This window comes from Nicotiana tomentosiformis, chromosome 4 (genome assembly GCF_000390325.3).
Source record: "Nicotiana tomentosiformis chromosome 4, ASM39032v3, whole genome shotgun sequence".
Classification (NCBI taxonomy): Eukaryota; Viridiplantae; Streptophyta; class Magnoliopsida; order Solanales; family Solanaceae; genus Nicotiana; species Nicotiana tomentosiformis.
Genome location: NC_090815.1, coordinates 42255087 through 42279055, shown reverse-complemented (window position 1 = coordinate 42279055; position 23969 = coordinate 42255087). Strand labels below are relative to the sequence as shown.

The 23969-nt window shown below is 37.3% G+C and overlaps 1 protein-coding gene across 1 annotated transcript; it reads left to right on the top strand.

Moving 5' to 3' along the window:
• The first annotated feature begins 10884 nt into the window (after positions 1-10884).
• Positions 10885-14384, top strand: LOC104097588 (casparian strip membrane protein 2-like). The gene is made up of 3 exons (XM_009604173.4): positions 10885-11160; positions 11265-11388; positions 13984-14384. The coding sequence occupies exons 1-3, from the start codon at positions 10937-10939 to the stop codon at positions 14197-14199; spliced, it is 564 nt and encodes a 187-aa protein (XP_009602468.1). The 5' UTR covers positions 10885-10936; the 3' UTR covers positions 14200-14384.
• Positions 14385-23969: the final 9585 nt, after the last annotated feature.

Below are 23969 nucleotides of genomic sequence, written 5' to 3'. Positions count from 1 at the left end.
ATTCAGCTTGAATCATAACTATTTGAATTCCCTCCACGTATTCATGTGCGCATCTGAGTACTCGGTAGCGTGTGAGGAGCGAGATGTGATTTTTGTTTCCTGATGATGGGCCAGTTAGGAGGATTAGAGGCCATGTTATGACTATAGCTTGAGCACGGGGATTTCAGTTGTGTGAACATGTGCTTTTGGACTTATATGTCTGGTAGCATCCATATGAGTGGAATTTGTGACTCGATAAGTGGTTGGATGGCTATATGATGAGCATGATGTGACTGCGGAATGTGTTCAGATGGTTTGATTATGACGAGAATAGTTTGCTTGAGATGTAAAAAGGACTATAGGGTGCTAGATTGCTGTCTTGATGTGACGTATAGTCTCGAGTTATGAGTGTGTTGCAAGATTTTTCATGTTGATTAATTGTGAAACGTAGTAGATTTTCATGTCTTGTTGGGAGTTCAGACTCAGGAAGATTAAGAACCAAGTAGTAATTCATCACAATAAGAACCAAATTTTGGCGTCGTTGCCAGGGATTGGCAATCAATAGTATTTGAAATAGTTTGTAGTGCTAATTAAGAATTTTTTTCTATTTTTTATTTTATTTTATTTTTCCTTTTTACGGTTGGTGTTCTCTGACTATGTGCAGGTTGTAGGTAAGAATAGTGCATGACTCGATCTTCTGGGAAGGAATTGCTACCATACGAATCAGAAATAGAAAAACAACTGCGACAGCTGAGGAAAGAAAGAAATCTCCTTGAGAATATCGAGAAGGTTGGGCTATCCTCAACCAAAGAAACTATGGCTGGAGATGATGATAATGTGGATTTGGCTGCAAGAGAGCCAGCCCAACAAAGAGAAAAAGTTGCACCGCATGCTGAAGAAGCAGCTATTATAGATGTGCAGCACAATTATGAAGAAGAGAGGGGTCATAGACTTAATCGAAATTAGCCCTTGGCTGCAGCCCATCTTGGAAACATAGCTCCCGGTATTGGGAGACCACTTGGTGATTACGCTAGACCGGTCTACAACCAAGGATTGTCAAGTATCAGACCGCCTTTAGTTGCAACGAACAATTTTGAATTGAAGGAAGGGTTGCTCCAAACTCTTCAAAACTGTTGTGTCTTCATAGGGAAGATGAACGAAGATCCAAACAACTATTTAATGGACTTCGAAGAGATTATGAACACCTTTCAATACAATGGTGTGTCACAAGATGCATTGTACTTAAGGGCATTCCCCTTCACACTCAAAGATGATGCGAAGCAGTGGCTTCGAAGCTCGTCTCAAGGATCAATTAGAACATGGGAGGAGATGACCAGAAAATTTCTTGATAAATATTTCTCCTCTTCTGCCAAAGAGACACTGAATTAAAAGAGAGATCCATAACTTCTGCCAAAGAGACACTGAAACTGTGTTTGAAGCATGGGAGAGGTTTATGGAGATTGTCAGAAAGTGTCAACATAGCAGAATTAAACTCAGAATGCAACTCCAGAGTTTTTGGGATGGGTTGACACCGGCCTCACATAGAACATTGAGTAATACAGCTGGAGGCTCATTGATGAAGAAGACACCAGAGGAGATAGTCACTATTCTTGATGAATTGTCTAAAGATGCAAATCAATGGCCCTCTGAGAGTGCTGAAAGAAGAAGAGTGACTGGTGCTCACCAAGTTGATGCTAACACATCTGTGCAGGTACAACTCGATGTCATGGCCAAGGAGATAAGGAAGCTAACCTTAGCTTCAATACAGAGTGAGACTCACACAGTTTGTGGTATATGAGGAAGAGTACACCCTACTCATGAGTGTCAGGCCTCAACTAAGGAAGTGAATGATGTGGGTAATTACAACTTTAATGCAATGGGTCAGAGACACCCCGATTTTTCATGGAGTTCACCTGGAGGTACATCAAATACATGGCAACAGAATAATCCCAGACCCCAGGGACAAGGGGTGCCAGTCTACCAAAATCAACAGAGGCAGTAATTTCAGCCTCAACAGCACATTCAGTCTGGCTTAAAAGATCTCATGAAGTTCTTCATTCAGAAAACTGATGAGAAGTTTGAAATTCATAGTGCAGTTATAAGGGAACATGGAGCAGCTATCAAGAAAATAGGTACTGGTCTTCGAAATTTTGAGAGACAAGTGGGACAAATTACAATAATATTATATGAGAGAATCCCAGGTACTCTGCTAGCTGACAATGAAAGAAACCACAAAGAAACAGTGAATGTTGTAACTCTGAGAAGTGGGCAAGGGTTGAAAGAGCCCGCCCAAGTCCAAAAAGATGTGATACCTGAAAAAAAAGTAGGGAGCAGCTGAAAAATGAAGTTGATAAGAAGAAAGGCAAGAAGGGAACTGAGAAAAAGAAGAAGGAAGAGAATTCAAGAAGGGATGAATCTGAAGAGAGAAAGCACATGCCTACTTTACCTTTTCCCCAAAAGCTTTATGGATAAATACTGGACAAGCAATTTGAGAGATTTCTGGATATGCTAAAACAGGTTAATGTAAATTTTTCATTCACAGAAATGCTTTCACAAATGCTAACTTATGCCAAATTCTTGAAGGAGATCCTTACAAAGAAGAGGAAGATATAAGAGACCTCGGTGGTGAAACTCACAGAGCATTGCAGTGCAATCTTGCAAAACAAACTCCCATGGAAGTGTGGAGATCGAGAGAGTTTTACTATAACTTGCTCGGTAGGCTCTATTAATTTTTACAAATCTTTATATGATTCTGGCACATCAATTAATCTAATGCGTTTGTCTATTTACAGGAAGTTAGAGAATGAGATTGGAGAGATAAGGCCAGCACCAATATCTTTGCAACTGGCTGATGAAATGACTCTGATACCCGAGGGGATAGTGGAAGATGTTTTAGTTCGGGTAGATAAGTTTGTCTTTCCTGTAGACTTTATAGTGGTGAATATGGAGGAGAACAAGAAGGTCCCTCTTATTTTAGGAAGACCATTCTTAGCAACGAGTAGGGATATTTTAGATATACACGAGAGAAGACTCATGCTGAGAGTGGGTGAGGAGATTGTGACTTTTGAGATGAATGTAGAAACGGGGGCTAAAAAGGAAAAATCAGCTGCAAGTATTGATTGAAAAGTGAAAAGTTCAAAAGGAAAGGTTGCACTGAGTGAGAAACAAAAGTGTGGGATGTACCCCAAGAAGGCTGAGAAGAAGGTGTCTGCATGGATGTGTGCTTTGGTTCGGGTGCGTGGAATAGAGCCCGACTTCGACTCAAACCCCGACTAGATATTCAAGGAAGTTTTCTTTACCTTATGCTTTTAAATTGTGTGTCATGGGGACATGCCATAACTTAAAGTGTGGGGTAAGGGGATAATTATATGTTGTATTTATATGTGTTAGTTTTTGTTGTTGTAGTAGTTAGAGATAGAAAGAAAAATTGAAAAAAAACATAAATATTTGAAATTTTTTCGAATTTTCCCAACGATAGATATCATTTGACAGGTTTCTTGAGGGATTAAAGTCGAAAGAAAAAAGACAAAAAGATTTTCTTTTTTAGTTAGTGTAATAATTTTTCCTTGGTTTTTCTTTGTGACGCGGTTCTTTTCCAAGGGTTTTGTTTGAACCGGGTGTAGTCAGTTTTTATTTTTAGAAGTAGGAAACCTTGTGCTATGGTTTGAATTGAAGCAATATCTCTTGACTTTGTTACGCCTTGAGAATAGTGATTGCTTTAGTTGTGACGCTTAGGCTCAATTTTTGACTCTTGTATAAGTACTTTAATGTCACGACCCGAAATCTGACCTGTCGTGATGGCGGCAAGCCGATAACATTAATAACCCCCGATTTCCTTTATGTTTTTTTAAAAAATATAATATTTAAATCAAATACAAAATCCCACAAATACTGATACGAACACTCCCCAAAACCTGGTGTTAGTACATGAGCATCTAATATAAATATAAGTTTAGAAAATACGGTCCATAATAGTCTAAGACCAAATATAGTAAATAAGGAGATAGGGAAGGAGAGACAAGGTCTGCGAAATACGGCAGCTACCTCTGAATCTCCAAAAAATCAACTGTGCGAAAGAAATCAACACCCGCTATGGCCAGGAACACCTGAATCTGCACATGAAGTGCATGGTGTAGTATGAGTACAACCAACTCAGTAAATAATAATAATAAATAAGGAACTGAATATAGTAACAAGTTACATAGTTATAGTTCATTTTCAGTAATTCTAGCAAAGAATATACATGCTTTCAAATTCAGCATTTTTAATCAAATCAATTTTATACAGTTCAAGTTCATGTATTCCAGATATAAAATCTTTCAGAAAATTTCACAATAATGACAGATAGCAACTAAGTGCAACAACAAATGAAAGCAAGTACAGCCTCTCAGGACAACAATCACTCACTAGGCTCGTAGACCTCAGCACTCACACTCAATGGGTACCCGCGCTCATTGGGGGTGTACAGACTCCAGATGGGCTCCTACAGCCCAAGCGCTATAATCTGCACGGCCAACTCACGTTCTGCACGGACAACTCACGTGCCATAGTATCAATATCTAGATCTGCACAACCAACTCACGTGCTGCACGGACAACTCACGTGCTATAGTATCAATATTTGGATCCACGCAGCCAACTCACGTGTTGTACGGATAACTCATGTGCTATAGTATCAATATTTGGATCCGCACGGCCAACTCACATGCTATAGTATCAATATCTGGATCCGCACGGCCAACTCACGTGCTGCACGGACAACTCACATGCTATAGTATCAATATCTCGCAATCAGACCCTCGGCCTCACTCAGTCATAAATCTCTCAAGTCTATCAGACTCTCAATAATCATGAAATCATCCCAAACAACAATGATATGATGCATCAATAATGAACAATAGAGACAAAGATAAAATAAACAAGTAAACTGTAACTGAGTACCAAACAATAATTTAGCAGATAATTCAACATGTACACGACCTCTGTGGGTCCCAGAAGTACCAACACATAGCCTAAATATGGTTTCTAACATGATTTACAGTCAAATCTCTACAAAACATAGAGAGCATATAGCTAACAACAAGTTATTTAACTTGACAGTTTCCACGGGACGGACCAAGTCACAATTCCCTCGGTGCATGCCCACATGCCCGTCACCTAGCATGTGCGTCACCTCCAAAATAATCACATGACATAAAAATCTGGGGTTTCATACCCTAAGGACCAAATTTGTAACTGTTACTTACCTCAAACAGTGAAATTTTTATTTCACTAAGCCTTTGCCTCATGAATTGGCCTCCAAATGCCTCGAATCTAGCCACAAATAATTTGATACAGTCAATAAAATTTATTGGAATTAATTCCATAAGAGAATGCTATTTTTCCATAAAAATTTGAAATTTAGCTCAAATATCACATGTGGGGCCCACGTTTCGAAACCCGACAAAAATTATAAAATCTTAACACTCATTCCGATACGAGTTCAACCATACAAATTTTATTAAATTCCGATAACAACTCGACCCCAAAATCTTAAATTTTCGTTTTTGAAAGATTTTACAAAGATCTTGATTTCTTCCATTTAAATTTGAAATAAATGATGAATATAACCATATAATCATGAAGTATAATCACTTTCGGATATAGAACACTTACCCCAATTCATATGGTGAAAATTACTTCAATCCGAGCTCCATAGCTCCAAATATGCTAAAAATGGCTGAAACCTCGAAATATAGCTACTGCCCAGATATTTACTCTTCGCGATCGCGAACAACAAACTCCCCCAACTCTTCCAGATAGCCTCTAGTATAATGGTCATAACTTCTTATACAAAATTCCAAATTGTAAATGGTTTAACTTTCTGCAAACTAGACACCAAGGGCTATAACTTTTATTTGTTGCTTATTTCCCAATTCCTTATAGATTTCTAGATATAAGCTTCCAAAGTTAGCCCCGCGCAACGGAGATTTCCAAACTCTTCCCAGATAGCCTATAGTGTATCCACCATAACTTTTATACACAACTCCAAATTATAAATGGTTTACCTTTCTGAAAACTAGACATCAAGGGTACAACTTTTATTTTTAGATCATCTTCAAATTCCTTATAGATTGCGAGATATAAGCTTCCAAAGTCGGGTCCGTGCAATAGGAGTTTTCTCTACGCGATCCTGACCATTTGTCCGCGATCGCGATTCACAGTGCCCAAACAGCAAAATTGCTCTTCGCGATCACGACCATTTTTTCGCGATCGCGATGCATACCTCTGTGGCCAAAAACTAGCAACTAAGAATGGCCTAGAAATGGTCTGAAACCACCCCGAAACTCACCCAAGCCACTCGGGACCTCAACCAAATATACCAACAAGTCCTAAAACATCATATGAACTTTGTCGGAGCCTCAAATCCTATCAAACGACACTAAAACCACAAATCATGCCCCAATTCGGGATTAATGAACTTTGAAATTTCAAGTTCTATATCTTGTGCCGAAATACATCAAATCAATCTAGAATGACTTCAAATTTTTTACACAAGTCATAAATGACATAACGAAGCTATTCTAATTTTCAGAATCAGATTCCGACCTCGATATCAAAAAGTCAACCCCCTGGTCAAACTTTCCAAAAATTTAACTTTCGGTATTTCAAGCATAATTCCACCACGTACCTCCAAATAATTTTTCGGACACGCTCTTAAGTCTAAAATCACCATACAGAGCTATTGAAATCATCAAAATTAAATTTCGAGGTCGTTTACGCATAAGTTAATATCCGGTCAACTTTTCCAACTTAAGTTTTCAATTATGAGACTAAGTGTCTCATTTCACTCTGAAATCCTTCCGTACCCGAACCAACTAACCCGATAAGTTATAAATCAATTGTAAGAAATACATTGAGCAGTAAATTAGGGAACAGGGTTATAATACTCAAAATGACCGGCCGGGTCGTTACACTTAAATTGTATGATCTTAACTTTGCTTAACTGATTTTACTAGAGTGTCTTGATGAGTCCAATCTTGAGTGAGTTATGCGCCATGTGTGTGTGAGGTTTTGTATTATTCTGTGCATTGCATTTGATGTCTATAACTTGCCCCGTGTGTCTGCAAAGCGAAATAGTAATTTTATTCAGTCTTGGAAGTGATTTAGGTATTTCCTCGTTGAGCCAGCTATATGCTTTTACCCACCTAATTATTATGTATCTTAGTTAACCACGTTAAGCCTGTAATCCTATTTCTTTGGTAACCACATTACAAGCCTTACCCATTTATTTGAATTGACCATTTATTTAAACCTTTTACCTCTCGTGAGCACGTAAAATTGCTACGAACTTTGTAAAAGTTGAAGTGTGGGTTGGTTGGTTTGGATTTTGAGTGAAACTACTGAAATAAGGTGAAAGGTGCATTGTATTAAAGAAAAATTAAGAGCTACTTGATTTGAAAAAAAACAAAAAAAAAAAAACAAAATAGTTAATTGTATGATTGTTCAAAATATTCCATGATAGTAGTAAATCTTGATGTAATTGTGCTTAAATAAGTTGAGAGTTAATTTATATTGATGTGGATGTGGAGTTTTGGTTTGACATAAGTGTAGTATTTTGAATAGTTAATGTATGTATTAAAGTGCTTAGGGAGGTGTAGTCACTTTTATATCTAAATGTATCCTACCCGTCCCGCATGCTACATTACAACCAATTAAAGTCCGACTTGATGCTTGACTGAATGGGCTCGATTAGTTGAGTAGTACACTATGGGCAAGCCAGTGGTTCATCTTTTGTATCATATGAATGTTATTTATGAGAGTGAGTGAATTCTTTCTATCTTGAGTTCCTAATTGTTCTTAAATTTTATTGTGTGTGGAACTACTCTCTAGTGTTTTATGAGGGTACTTGATTTATGAAGGAAAGGCAATGTCATTGACCAATGTGTTAGAGTAATTGAGCGGGTTATAAATAATGCGTAGTGCTTTTGAATCAAATTTTGAGGCTATGCTGTTACGTTATTGTGCTTAATCTATTTTAAATATTCTTGGTATGATGAGTTATGAGAGTTGTTTAAAAAGGTCGTATCTATATGAAGTGTAGTTTGAGTGCTCGAGGACGAGCAATGATTTAAGCGTGGGGTATTGATGGTAGGTAATCTCGTGTTTTAGTCACTTATTGCATTCTAATTTACTGTACTTTTATTGTGTTTGACCTTTAATAGTTAGTATTTTGCATTTATTGTGAGTTTTATGCCTTGTAGGATTGATTCCGAGCTATGTAGATATTACGGAATGTGATTTAGAGCTTTGAAATCTGAGTAAAAGCCTATGGGATTAAGCCGGGATCATGTTCGGGGGTCGAAAACTACGTTCGGATATCAAAAAGTCAAGAAATATCTGGACTCTGAGAAAACAACACTAGCGTGGCGTGTGGTGCGCCGCGCTTGTGTAAAATGCCTGCTGCCCGTCAGAAACAACTCTTTGCTTTTCTTTCTTCACCGCGCTTTTGTTCTCATCCCAAAAATGCAACGATAACACCAAATAAAGCCATACCAGCAATTTGAAAACATGTACACATAAATGTCACACTTATTATAATCTAACTTTATAACATTAAAAAGAGTTTTTAGTCAAAATTATCCCTTATGTTTGAGGTTAGGTTTAAATTTGTCCTTTATATATTATCTTAAGCACTTATTGTCCCTTAAGTTTGTTGAAGTTGAGCACGTTTAGTCTTCTTAACACCAAACACAAACAGATGCCCCAAACTAACGGTTCCTTCCCTAGTGCAATGCACATGGCACAGTAAAATAAAACCCAGCTCAGGGTCGTCTTCACCAGCTCTCACCGTCAGAGTATCTGTCTATTGTCTTCATCTTTGGTGAAATAAGTTTGTCTTTACTTTTGGGCAATCCACTTGGGTTTGGTGTTTACGAGACTAAAGTGCTCAACTTTAAACTTGAGGGACTATAAGTGTTCAAGATTATATATGAAAGACAAATTTAAACCTATTCCCAAATATAAGGAACAATTTTGACCAAAAACTCACGTTAAAAGTACGAAACAAAAACTAATCACTTTAGTCATTTCAACTTATTAGCAGCCTCGTTTAGTCTAAATAATCCAACTCAGTTCATTTTTATGAAGCTGAAAACAGCATAAATAAACTCAAGAAGAGGCAACACGACTGAATGTCACTAACCAGCTAAGAAGAAAAACCAAATTTTAGGAGTAATAAAGAAAACACACAGTTGAAATAACCAGTAATGGCTTAACAGTTTGATGGCAGATTACTCAATTTCTTATCGGGTAAACCATTAACCCGTTAAAATTTTTTAAATTTATACTTTTACCCCTATATATATATAAACTTGTTACTACATTGTTGCATTATATGTTGTACATAGAATGATAGAATTATTTGAAGCTAATGGCAGTCATCTATGCCTAAGTGGACATGAAGTGAATTCCTCTGGCCATTTTACTTAAGTGAGGTTTGTTTCATTACTTCACTTACAATTAGAGTTTGAAGTTTGTTGGGGTTTTCTAATTGTTTTGTGGATAACAATGCTAATGGTATTGATTGTTCAAAACTAGCAGATACAGTTTGAACTATGCATTTGGCTGTTTGGTATTGATTGTTTCAAAAATTTCTATTTGGTTTAGCCGACAAACTGCCTGATAACCGTCCGATAATCGTTAATCCGATACCAATCCGCCCGTTGTCTTATTGGATGGCTAACGGAGTACTACATTTATAATCCGATAACCGATAAGTCGAACCGTTAAGCGTAATTATCCGCCTGATAAACACCCCTATATAAAATGGGAAGGAGGGAATACTAGCTTTCATCAAGTTTGTGCTTTCATATTTTAAACTTACGGAACAGATTAGGGAAATAGGAATTGAAAAGTCAAAATATCAAATTACAACATTAAAGTATTACAAATTTGAGTCATTAAGCATCACTCATGGGTCATGGCAGTACATATTAAACAGCTTCAGAGCACCTAGTTGAACGAATTAACTAATCTATGACAGCATGGAAAAGAACAAATTTCAAAGCACCATAATAGACGAAAACAAAAAGATTCAGATTAGCAAGTCCACTAGATTTGACCTGCTCCATTACTTCTTCTTTTCTTTTTTCTGTTGCTTCACATTTTTAGTCAAAATGGTCAGCCAAGTGTTATAAATCATGGATTTTTCTTGTATTTTGAAGTGAAATAGTCGCCCCTCATTTTCATGTTTGTTTTCGCAGTTTCAAACACATTTTTGCACCTAATCCAAAATCCACCAAAATTAAACTCAACTGACCAAGAACTCAACCTTTATTTCCCACTACCTAAAGCATTTACTTTTGCCACCTCACTTTTACCAAAAACATATAATGAGAAGCAAGAGAATAACCCTGCTGCTATCCAGAATAAAACGTTAATTACACTATATTATCTTTTGACCGAAGTGTAACAGAAAAGGATCATAAGTAGGCTAGAAATTAGAAGCCAAATAACTTGAGGGTAAAAAATGTTGCCAATTTCTAGCCTTTGTATCATTTTCTTTCTGAGTCTAAGTTCCATGTATTAACAATATAAAAAATATTTACACAATTAGTCATTTATAAGTAATTAAAAGATAAAACTCTACGATAATTATTACTAATTGGTGGCCTAGTTAAAATAACACTTCAGTAACTTGATATAATAGGTTAAACTACACTAATAATATGGAAAAATCTGTACATTGTCTTAACTCCTATCTTAAAGTTGAGCAGGTAAAGGGTTTGGAAATATAAGTGCATATGTTAGCTACTTTAAGAATGATCATATAATTTGACCAGATAAGTTAGATGTCAGCAAACCTAAAGCACTTAGTATGCATATTATAAATTGATGATCAATCTAAAGCACATATTACAAGCTAACAAATCATACAGAGTGAATAGAGAAACTTGAGCTAGCTATATCGAAAAGGAATGATGAAGGCGGTATCGACTGAATCTGGAGAAGCATCTAAGGCTATAGGGCACTATCATGGAGTGAATAGAGGATTATCTGTATTTGATCTCATTTTGCGTATTGTTGCAATTGTAGGAACATTGGCAGGTGCTGTGGCAATGGGAACTGCTGAGCAAACTCTTCCTTTTGTCACACAGCTTGTGCAATTTTCGGCTCAATATGATGACTTTGACACATTTAAGTAAGTCCATATTTGTATATTATGTGAGATATAACGCTACATTTCTTATTTTGATGCATATGTATAGAGAAGGTTAACTCTCTCTTTTTTTTTGTAAAACAAAGGTTGTTCGTGATTGTGAATGCAATAATCTGTGCATATCTTGCTCTTTCTCTCCCATTTTCCATCTTTCACATTATCAGAAGCAGAGCAGGAAAAAGTCGGATTTTGCTCATCTTCCTTGACGCGGTAATAGATTCACTTGTTCTTTATCTTATTTTATTATAAGCGATAAATATTTTGTTGGGTTTTTGGCTCAAAATAGTGTGAATGGCTCAAAATAGTGTGAATGGGAAATGAATCTTTGAATTTCCCTCCCACTGTCATTTGTTAGGTATATATATAAATGCACTTCTTCTACCTCTTAAGAAGTTGATAAGAAGTCTAGCCTCGCGCCGTCTTTGTCGCTCGGATTTGGTTTCGGCTTTGGATTTGGTCAAATGATTTGATTGATTAATTTTTTGAACCAAATTATTTATTCAATATTAGTAAGATTATATTAGAGTAATATTTTAAATCCAAATCAACCGTTTCTCAAACTATAATTTAATTTTTCCTCCTGTTTTATTTTTCCGTTATAACAACAACAACAACAACCTAGTGAAATCCCACAAGTGGGGTCTAGGGAGGGTAGTGAGTACGCAGACCCTACCTCTACCCCGAGGGAGTAGAGAAACTATTTCTGAAATACTCTCTGCTCAAGAAGACGAAAAGAGACAAATACATCAGTACCATCAACAGAAAATATAAAAATAATAACATCGACATAAGAACCAGAAAATAGATGAAAAACAATAACAATAATAAGTAAATAAGGCCTTATACTATGGAAAACGGCAAAATAGTGTGAACACAACATTCACCACTAGCAATCTAAGACGAAACCCTATCAGGCTAGCCTCACACCCCGTACACAGTAGAAATTGATCAACTACATCCTAACTTACAACCATAATGCTCGACCTCCACATCTTTCTATCAAGGACCTTTTCCTAGGAAATCTGAAGCCACGCCATATCTTGCCCGATCACCTCTCCCCAATACTTCTTACACCGCCATCTACCTTGTCTCGTACCCACCAAAGCTAACCGCTCACACCTCCTTACCGGGGCAACTGGGCTTCTCCTCCGCACGTGCCCGAACCATCTGAGCCTCGCTTCCCGCATCTTGTCATCCATAAGAGTCACGCCCACCTTCTCCCGAATAACTTCATTCCTAATCTTATCCATTTTAGCTACACATCCATCTCAACATCCTCATTTTAGCTACTTTCATCTTCTGGATATGTGATTTTTTAACTGGCCAACACTCTGCCCCATACAACATGGCTGGTCTAACTACCGCTCTATAAAAATTACCTTTGAGTAACAGTGACACTTTCTTGTCACACAAGACTCCATATGCTAACCTCCATTTCATCCACCCCACCCTTATACGGTGTGCGACATCCTCGCCGATCTTCCCATCCCCCTGGATAACCAACCCTAGGTACTTGAAAATGCCTCTCTTGGGGATGACCTGTGATTCAAGCCTCATGTCCATGCCCGCTTCCCTCGACTCGGCGCTAAACTTGCACTCTAGGTATTCTGTCTTTGTCCTACTTAGCTTGAAAACCTTAGACTCAAGGGCCTGTCTCCAAACCTCTTGCCTCTTGTTAATGCCGCCTCGCACCTATCAATTATAACTATGTCGTTAGGGAATAACGTACACCATGACACCTCCACTTGAATATAATGCGTCAGTGCGTCCATCACAAGGGCAAATAAGAATGGGTTGAGTGCAGATCCTTGTTGCAACCCCATAATAACCGAAAAATGCTCAGAGTCGCCTCCCACTGTCCTGACGGTAGTCTTAGCTCCATCATACATGTCCTTAATCGCCCTAATGTAAGCGACCAACATACCTTTTGCATACATGCATCTCCAAAGAACCTCCCTAGGTACCTTGTCATACGCTTTTCTCCATGTCAGTAAACATCATATGCAAATCCTTCTTCCTATTCATGTACTATTTCACCAACCTCCTAATAAGGTAGATAACTTTCGCAGTCGACCGATCCGACATGAACCCAAACTGGTTATCGGATATAGTCACCATTTTATTTTCCTGTTAAATTTTGAAATTGGCGGCTTACGTAAATAATCGTTTCGTAAAATATCTTTTCCGAGTTACAACCTTAAATAAAGAGTTACAACTCTTCGGTTTGAACCCAACCTGTTGGCTATAAATACCAGACCATTTCCTTAGAATTTCCTTACGAAAGTTCTTAAATCTCTTCTTCCTTTCTGCATTGTTTTTCTTACAAAATAAAGTAAGTGTGGTTCACTGCCGCCATTTGTGTTCGCTATACACTATTATTTGAAGTACCACTATACCAGTATGGTTTATCCATTTTATCGTGGGAGAAAATAATTTCAATTTTCGAGTACTAGGAGGTGATTAAGTTTTTTAAGGAAATACTGTGAATTTAGTGGGGTCGGATATAATTCTGCTTTTTCTTTATTTCTGTTCTTCTTTGTTAAAGTTTCCAAAATTTATTTTACAAATACGGACTATTAACAGATTTTACTTATGTATACGGACAATTACAATTTTTTACATTACAGTAGTAGTAGGTTGCTTTATTTATTAAGTAGATCAACTTATTATGGACAAATGATCTTTTAGATGGCCTGGTAATTAAAAGTCCGTTTACTAAAGTGTACACGATTTTCCCCATGAATTGCTAAAGCTATTGAGTAATACTGATATCTATCATATACCTGACATTTGAACCTTTTGAAGATAATGTTGGCTCTTCTCACATCTGGAGCTTCTGCAGCAGCCGCCATTGTGTATTTAGCACATAATGGGAATTCTTCTGCAAACTGGTTTTCAATTTGCCAACAATATACAGATTTCTGCCAACGATCTGCTGGTTCTCTCATTGGCTCCTTTGGCGCGATGGTGTGTCTTGTTCTCCTTATCATTTTGTCAGCTGTCGCAATATCCAGGCGCTAAACGATGCGTGTTTCCATTGGCTAGCTAGCCTAATTAGTATTTATATGTCTGTTGTGTTTGGGGTGGCAAAAATTTCATGACTTGGATTTTGTATGCATTTCACTGCCTGTAATTTATATCAAAATAGTCAGTTCTACACTGTTTAAGTATGGTTTCACAAAGGAACATATTTATGTTTTCTACCATGTTTTATGCTTCTTCAAGAGATCCATTTTGTATGCATTTCGCTACCTGTAATTTATGATTCATACACCTTTTTTGGAGTTCGGATATTGTCATTCAACTAAAAACAAACAATATAAATACTCGCTAGACTTAATTCCAGCCATGAAATTTGTAAATTAGTAAAGTTAAATGGAAGAATACCTCAGTGGTAGTACCAGAAAGTTAGATGTGTTTAGCCAAGAAAAATTGCAAATTTCCTTGTATCTCTAATAGCAGTAACACATGTATAATAAAATCTATTAGTGAGCTCTTTGTTCTGGTTCCAGAAAACAAATTTATGTTAATCATACAAATTAGCCAGCAATAATACTTACATGCTTGATGATTCTGGTCACTCGGATCATATCGAAACTGTAAGTTTCAGTCCATGAGCCTGTATAAGGTAAAATATGATATGACACGTGGCTGACTAAAAGGAGAACACGTGGAATCTAAGATGGGATGGCTGAGGACCGAACGCAGCCACTCCGCTTGTCACTGGAAAGGATAATGTTCATAAAGGTGTATTAAATGCTCTGCGCCCGGTAGCATTTACTAATGAATATTCTACAGCATTAAGAGTGACGGTCAGTTACAAAGAATTTGGCATTTAAGTTCAACGTTACATCTTCATCAATATCCCTCATAATTGGCATTAAAGGAGTGCATGATCCTAAGATTTCTTTTCCTAGGCATAGCTATAAATAATGAGCTCAGTTACCATTGTAAAGGATACGAATTTTCTAGCAAGAACATATACTATATTCTATACAAAACTTTATACAATTTTACTTTCTTGCTTTTTAATCTCATCATTGCTGTGTTCGTAAATCGTGTTCACGGAATCACCGTCTTTGCTATTTCATCTACATTCTAAGGCTAAGTATTATATATTTCTTTGATTATTGTATTATTTCAGGATCAAATTAGTTCACTTGTCTAGATACCACGTATAAATTCAACTGTACTATTTTACGGGCAAAACAGTTTGGCGCCCACCGTGGGGCCAAGACAGACATGCAATTAAATTGATCCTTGCCTTTTTTACTAACGTGTTTTGATTATTTTGTCTTAGAAAAAATTACAAAATAAAATGGCAGATAACACTGTTAACGATGCACGCAACCCTGAAATTCAAGGGGGGTCATCCTCATTTCGAGGATTCAATGAGTGACACTCACAATGAGGAGAATGACACCATACCAGTGCATGACAGGTGATACCCCGACGGGTTCAGGAGACAACTCCCGATGATGCTGATGAGGAGCAACTAGCGGATGTTGTGAGGTTCCTGTAAGAGCAACATGCCATCATTCTAGGCCATCTCATGCTGCAGGATCGAGTTATGACGGAATTGAAGCAGGCACTATTAGGTGCTTCGAACAATGCAAACAGGCGCGATCCAATTCCTCCCGTTATTCCCTCAGAACAAACAACGTAGAGAGTCGACAACAACACTCCCATGGGTGAAGTTGGCATCGATGGGGCTGGGGGAGCAGACCAGGTCTTAACAACGAGAACGATTCATTAAAAGATGAGCTTTTACGGTTCATGAGGGAAGTAAATGCCCCCATGGATCAAATCCCGGGCGCACCCCCAGTATTGAAAGGTCCGAACTTCGAAGAAGTATGTTCAATTACCGTACAAGCCAAGCACGGCACCAGAACTAATCCCGAAGTATTTCAAAATGCCTGAAGTTCCAAAGTATGATGGAACTTCAGACCCGTAGGAACATATTACCACCTACACAATGGCGGTGAAAGGGAATGATCTAGCTCCTCAAGAAATTGAATCTGTGTTGCTAAAGAAATTCGGCGAAACTCTCATGAGGGGAGCCCTTATGTGGTATTCATTACTGCCCGAGAATTCCATAGATTCCTTTGAGATGCTCGCAGAATCTTTCATTAAAGCTCATGCTGGGGCTAGAAAGGTGCAAGCCCGGAAGGCCGACATATTCAGAATCGCACAAGGAGAATCAGAATTATTACGAGAGTTTGTTACCCGATTCCATAAAGAAAGAATGTTGCTCCCGGCCGTCCTGGATGAATGGGCAGCTGAAGCATTCACCAAAGGATTGAATCCAAGAAGTTCAGACGCTTCCCAGAAGCTAAAAGAGAGCCTGCTTGAGTTTCAAGCAACAACCTGGGCAGATGTTCATAACTGGTACGAGTCAAAGATAAGGATCTAAGATGACCAGGTCGGTTCTACATCATCGGTCAAAGGATGGGAGAAAAACAGAGAAAAATAAAAGGATGACCACGACGCGGATAAGCGGATTTTGAGGGGTCCGTTTTTGCCCTACGAGCGTACCGAAGGCTGTGGAAGAAATTTTCGAGCAGAAAATAAGTTCACCGTTAACAGAGGGACTGGTCGTGGTCGAAACAATAGATCACTTCAAGATAAACAAACGTTGGGGTCTCGAGATCTTTCTTACCCTAGGTTATCAGAATATAACTTCAACGTCAATGTAGTGAAATTGGTGTCATCCCTGAAGAATATTAAAGAAGCACGATTCTCGAAAACTATGAGGTCTAATTCCAGCCAGAGGGATTCCAATTTACGGTGCAAATATCAGGGGATGAACGGTCACCGGAAAGGGTATTTCTACCAACTTCTCGGTAACATAAAATTATGTCATCGGAAAGTAGGGGGACTATCTGTATAGGGTAAAATATGATATGACACGTAGATGACTAAAAGGAGGACACGTGGAATCCAAGATGGGATGGCTAAGGACCGAACGCAGCCACTCCGCTTGTCACCAGAAAGGATAACGTTCATAAAGGTGTATTAAATGCTCTCCGCCCGGTAGCATTTACTAAGAAATATTCTACAGTATTAAGAGCGACGGTCCGTTACAGAGAATTTGGCATTTATGTTCAACGTTACATCTTCATCAATGGTCCTCATAATTGGCATTAAAGGAGGGCATGATCCTAGGATCTCTTTCCCTAGGCATAACTATAAATAGTGCGCTCAGTTACTATTCTAAAGTACACAAATTTTCTGGCAAGAACATATACTATATTCTATACAAAGCTTTATACAATTTCACTTTCTTCCTTTTTGATCTCATCATTACTGTGTTCGAAAACCGTGTTCACGGAATCATCGTCATTGCTATTTCATATACATTCTAAGGCTAAGTATTGTGTATTTCTTTGATTATTATATTACTTCAAGATCAAATTAGTTCACTTGTCTAGAAATCACGTATAAATTTAACTGTACCGTTATACAGGAAAACAGAGCCGTGACTAAATTGATCATCATGTACTTCACCGTATGCCATGGCTGTGGGGTCCCTAAAATAAATAAATAAAAATAATAAATAAAGAAAAAAATGTTATTGGCTAAACGAAAGGCAAGCTAGGCGGATCTAGCAAATTGGTCTTGTAACAGATTTCGGTTTTAGATTTGCAACTGCAATATGCATCTTGCATATGAAATCCAATCTTTTGATTGGTTCTATGGGCGGTCCTTCATCACTCCTATAAATAAGATCTTTGTCCGTTCATTTGAGTACACAAAATCGAGAGAAGCAACAGAGAGTTAGAGAGACTAATCCACAGATTATAGTCTGTGAGATAAATAATGAGCTATAGTAATATCATAGTGATGTGTTTAAAATAAAGAGTATTATTTCTTTTGAAGTTGTAGTAGTCTCTTGACACTACCGAATTTTAATATTATAATAGTAATATTGCTCCGCTCAGGTATTGTATTTTACCCCTATTGACTTGAGTAAGTTTTATTTTGATGATTGACAAAGGAACACATGCATGAACCAGGTTCATACACAGTGTACACATGGCATAGGCATATTCAAGCACAAGACATGCACGTGAAGGGGATAAGCATAAGTGGTTATATATGATATCTCCTAAACGAAAAGGTGGCATAATTGATAAGGAGCAGGACTCCTTACTTGAAGAGAACTCTATCCTAGATAAGGGAGGAGTTAGAAGTTGAAGATAACTAAAACTCTTCCACCATGAAAGAGTAAAATATTAGAACTCTAGTTAATCTTTACTCCACTAACTCTATATATATCAGTTGTGTTCTCTTTTACAGGTACACACATACACTGAAGATAAGTAGGAATTGAGAGCAAATAGCAAGGCATTTTGTAAGCAATTCTTGTGTGTTTCAAAAGTGCGAACCTAAAGCTACATGAATTAAATAGAAGAACTAGTTCCATGTGTCTATCTTTTATTCTAGTTCAATTGTAGTAGGGCTTTTGAGTTGTACCTTCCAGCTTTCTCTAGAAGTATTTCTACTAGGAATCTTGAGTTGTATTGTTCAAGTTAGAGTTAACTTGAAGTTGTCGTAACAGCCTGAGGCTGGTTGCCACAAAGGGTTAGAGGTAATCCTTAGGTTTACAAGAGTTTTGTAAACGTTGATGTTTCACTCAATGATTTAGTGAAGTGTTGGAAACAATTCTACTAGGAAGTAGGTCGTGGTTGTTTATCTTTTTAGCCGGGTGTTCTCCACGTAAAAATACTTGTGTTCTTTACTTTCTGCATTTATTATTCTGCAACTGTAGTGTACGGATTTCATGCAAGAACCATGTCCTTCTATAATCTGTGCACGTGAAACAATTGGACACCACACAAATAAACCCCCTTCTTGTGTAGTATTGAAGTATAAAACATCAATTGTTATCAGAGCTGGTTATTCTTGAAGAGGTGAACACCTTCGGAGAAGATGAAGATGAGTGAACCACCTGAAAATTGGGAAGGGCGATCCATTGCTAGGTTACCACTCTTTAATGGCCAATACTACTCTTGATGGAAGTCAAGAATGATAGATCACATACAGGGAGATGACTATGAGCTATAGGACATTGTCACTGATGGTCCACTAGCTACTTTGAAGAAAAATGTTGAAGGAGTATATATGCCAAAGACAAGAGCTGATTGCAATGTTGAGGATTTGAAGAAGTGGAAAAAGAATGCCAAATCGAAGAAATAGCTTGTTTGTGGACTTGGTCTAGATGAATACAACAGAATCCAAGGTTGTTCCACTACTAAGCAAATTTGGGACACACTGCAAGTGGCCCATGAAGGAATAACTCAGGTGAAGAGATCAAGAGGAAGTCTATTGTACTCTCAGTATAAAAACTTTTCTATGAAGGATGGAGAAACCATTCAAGAGATGTACATAAGGTTCACTACATTGACAAATGAACTAAAATCTCTTGGCAGGATTATCCCTGAAGAAGAAAGGGTTGATAAGGGTCTTGCCAATTACGTAGGAAAGCAAGATCACTGCTATTCAGAACATTGCTACACTCCTTTTAGATGAATTAATTGGAAATATCACTCCTTATGAAATTAGGAGACAAGCCATGAAAGTGGATGTACCTAAGAAGGAAAAGAGTTTGGCACTCAGAATCACTAAAGGTTTTGATCTGGAAGATGATGAAATGATAATGATCACCAAAGACTTCAAGAAGTACCTAAGGAGAGGAAAAGGTTCTTCAAGAAGTAGAAACTACCGCAAGGCAAGAGCTCCGGAGAAGCAAACCAATGATGGTTGCTACAAGTGTGGAAAGATTGATAACATGATCAAGAACTTTCCTTTGTGGGAGATTGAGTGAAAGAAGGAAATAGCTGAAAGAAGGAACGGGAAGAAGGAACAAGTTCATCCCAAGAAAGGCAATAACAAAGGATCAACCAAGGCTATGGTAGCTGCATAGGAAGAAAGCTCAGATGATGATGACGATGATGAACGAGCACTAATGGCTATTGGAGAATCTGATGAAGAAGCTGAGGTAAGTGTCTTTCATCTCAAACACAACATTAAATTTCTATCTAAAGAAAGATTGTCTGAATTACTACTAGAGCTGATTGATGAGTCTGAGGATGTGAATAATAAAAAGGAACAACTGTCAAAAGAATATGTCTTTGAAGGCTAAGTGCAAAAACCTTAAACTTAGGGCTTGTGAAACTGAAAGTAAAAATACTGTGTTGAAGAACCACGTTCATGCACTTGATACAATTGTCCTAGAACTTATATTTGAAAATCTAAAATTGAAATTAGGAACATGTAAAAATATAGATGGTGACACATAATTCACTTTAGAAGAGAATGTAGGTAAAACGAAATATGAGTTGTATAAAAGGGATGAACAAGTAAGAGTCATAAAGGAGGACCTGAACAAGGTTAAGCATGAGCTAGAAAGAACTTGTAAATGAAACAGGTCCTCTGATGCACTTTCATGGCTACAAGAACATCATAGTAGCAACAAAAGAGGATTTGGCTTTGGGAACTCAGCACCTAAGTGGGATCCCAAAAGCAAGTACCTCACACTCCCTGAGAATAAAGTTTGCACACACTGTGATAACACTGGTCATTATAAGAGTGATTGCATTGTAAAAGAAAATACAGATCAAAAGAATAAAAATTTTGTTTTAAGAAAAAATAGGCTGGCAAATTGGGCAAATTGTTTTTCGATTTTGTTATAAATATATTATATTGTGGATGTACATTTAATACTGTTTCATAAATAAGCTTCCTAAAGAAGCTTACCCATATAGGACTTCACTGTAAATATGTTTATCTATTTAGTGCTCTATTGGAAATAAGCCTCCTGAAGAAGCTTATCATTTCGACACTTCGTTGTGGATAAATATTACTCATGTAGAAGATTATCTATAACTAGTATGATAACAACTTACAAGAAGCTTACATACCAGCTTGCAGTAGGAGATTACAAGCAGCTTATACAGCAGCTTGTAGTACCAGCTTGCAAGCAGCTTACACAGCAGCTTGCACTAGCAGCTTATAGAGCAACATCCTTTCTTTTTTACTAATACTTTCAGTAGCATATAAACCTGAAGTTTACTAATACTGAGACTACAAATGATTAAAAGATTGAAACTCTTCTTGTTTCCACAATCATAGGGGGTAAATATGTATGTGAGAAGCTACCCACCTTATTCTTCAATTTGTACTACATCACGTGTCATAGTAAACCAGAAGTTTTTACTGAGACAAAAGTAGCTATAGTAAATCAGAAATTTACCGATACAAAAGTAGCCACAGTAAATCAAAAATTTACTGAAACAAAAGTTTATGCCATAGTAAACTAGAAGTTTACCAAAAGATAGTACATGCCATGATAACCTGGAAGTTCTTATTTGCCATCTAGTTTAAATATGATGAGCTAATTGAGAATTCTAATAAGTATATATTGAAGAACTAGAAGATTCTTCAAGAATTCTCTTGTGTTGCTTGTTCTCATAATAAATTGATTATACCAGCTAAAGTTGGGACTAAGACCCATAATTCTGAAATATATAAAAGGTAAATATGTGCCCATTCATCTATCATGTGAACCACTTATAGATGCATATATGAGATGGTTACATGTGTGATTATTGTCAACCTGCAGTTTTGCATTTGAAATTAATTTTCTCAATTAAGAGCCTAATTTTCAGATTATGAAATCAAGAAAGTTCATCTTGATTATGCTGGTTTATATCCAAGCTGGTTTAGCATTGAATATCTTCTATTAATGGCTAAACTATTGCTAATGAGACAAAAGCTTCATGTGTTGGTATAAGAGTTTCTAAATTGCATACAAAAACACTTGTATACATCAGACCAATAATATATGATAAGTCCTCCCCTCACAATTGATTTAGGATAAGAAATCAAATATTTCTACTATCTAATAACTTTTGATGTGTGGTATATGATTAATTTCTCTACCACAATACACAAAGATAGATTCCCCAAAGAAGATGGGAATATATGTTAGTTTTTCTAACATTTGGGGGATGGAATAATGTCACGACCCCAATTTTCCTCTGTAGTATGTCATGACGGCACCTAGCCTCTAAGACTAGGTAAGTCTAACATATATGCGGAGATAAACAAAATAATAATTAAAGGCTCAAAATCCAACAACTAGCATAAGGAAAATCTCCACAACTCAGTATATACATATTTGCCCAAAACATGGCGAAATACAAGTCACAAGCTCTATACCAATATCAAAGTAATTCCTATACAACTGTATCTAGTAAAGAAGGAAAATATAGAAATGGATAGAAGGTGACTCCGAGGTATGCGGACGCGGGCATGTGTACCTTGAAGTCTCCAAATGCTAACTCAGTCCACTGGTGCCGGGAGTGATAGGAAGTACCTGAATCTGCACAAAAGATGTGCAAAAGTGTAGCATGAGTACACCACAACGGTACCTAGTAAGTGCCAAGCCTAACCTCGGTAGAGTAGTGACGAGGTCAGGTCAAGGCCCTAGTAAAAATAATAAGAAACATGACAAAAAATTTAACAATATAATAATAATGAAAAGGAAATGAAATAAGTAAGGAGTAAACCAAGAGTTAGCTACACAGAATTTAAGCAAATAATACATCACGCAAGGAAACAAGACAACCAAAGACAACCACAACAAATAGAGAAGGATCAACAAGGATCACTACCGAAGTACCGCCTCGTAGTCCCAAATCACAAGAATAACTCACAATCTTTTCTTATATCACCGCTAGAGCCTTTACATTTAGTTTTGAAAATCATTTTCCCGAAATAGCAGCCCGCGTTTTAGCACATCTTATCACACCACATGACTTCTAGTAGTTCCCCTACTAGGCACGCGTATCAAGCTCATCTTATATCACCGCATGCATTTCAACCCCAAAACCTTATACCACTACATGCGTATCAATACCACAACATATCACAATCGCACCTCAAGTGCCCAATATCACAACTTGCCAGAGAAACCAAACAAATACAATATTTTCACAGTAAAGAGCCCATGGCTCACCCACAATGTACACAAGAATCTCAACAATAACAACCATATCGACAACTCCACAGAATGGTATTTCACAACTTAACACTTTGCCTCAATGTGAATCATGGCCTTTATATCTCAATACCAATTTGAACAACAAGATATTCCATGATTTAACAACTTCAAGTAAAGAGTTCAAAAATTAAGTAATGAATATGGAATAAAAAAAACAAGAACTTCAACTAAACATGTAGGGAAATTAGCATGTAAGAGAATAAGACAAGTAGACATGTGAAAATAGACTAAGAATGATGAATATAACATGTTAAGATAATTCAATTAAGGCACAAAAGGAATTTACATAACTAAAACCAGTAATTTTAATATTTAGCCAGTGTACACACTCGTCACCTTGCGTACATGGCTTTCACATATCACAATTATCACAACCAACACAAATCCTAAGAGGTAATTCCCTCACACAAGGTTAGGCAAGTCACTTACCTCAAATCACGCTAAATCAATCTACTAGTAGGCCTTTCCCTCGATTATCCAACTCTGTACGGCTCGAATCTAGCCAAAACAACCTAGGCCACGCCTCGGAACCTGACCAAAATTATAGGAAACTAATTCAAACAATGAAATAACGATCTTTGTAAAGAATTAAAAAGTCAACCCAGGCCACGCCTCGGAACCTGACCAAAATTATAAAATTCGAACACACATTCGATAACGAGTCCAACCATACAAGAATTACTCAAATCCGACCACAAATTGCCTTTTAAATCCTTAAATGTTA

Excerpts from the sequence above, each read along its gene's own strand:
- LOC104097588 (XM_009604173.4), top strand. The coding sequence starts at position 10,937 with ATGATGAAGGCGGTATCGACTGAATCTGGAGAAGCATCTAAGGCTATA. Across the intron at positions 11,161-11,264 it reads GATGACTTTGACACATTTAA|GTTGTTCGTGATTGTGAATG; the intron begins GTAAGTCCATAT and ends TGTAAAACAAAG. Across the intron at positions 11,389-13,983 it reads TGCTCATCTTCCTTGACGCG|ATAATGTTGGCTCTTCTCAC; the intron begins GTAATAGATTCA and ends AACCTTTTGAAG.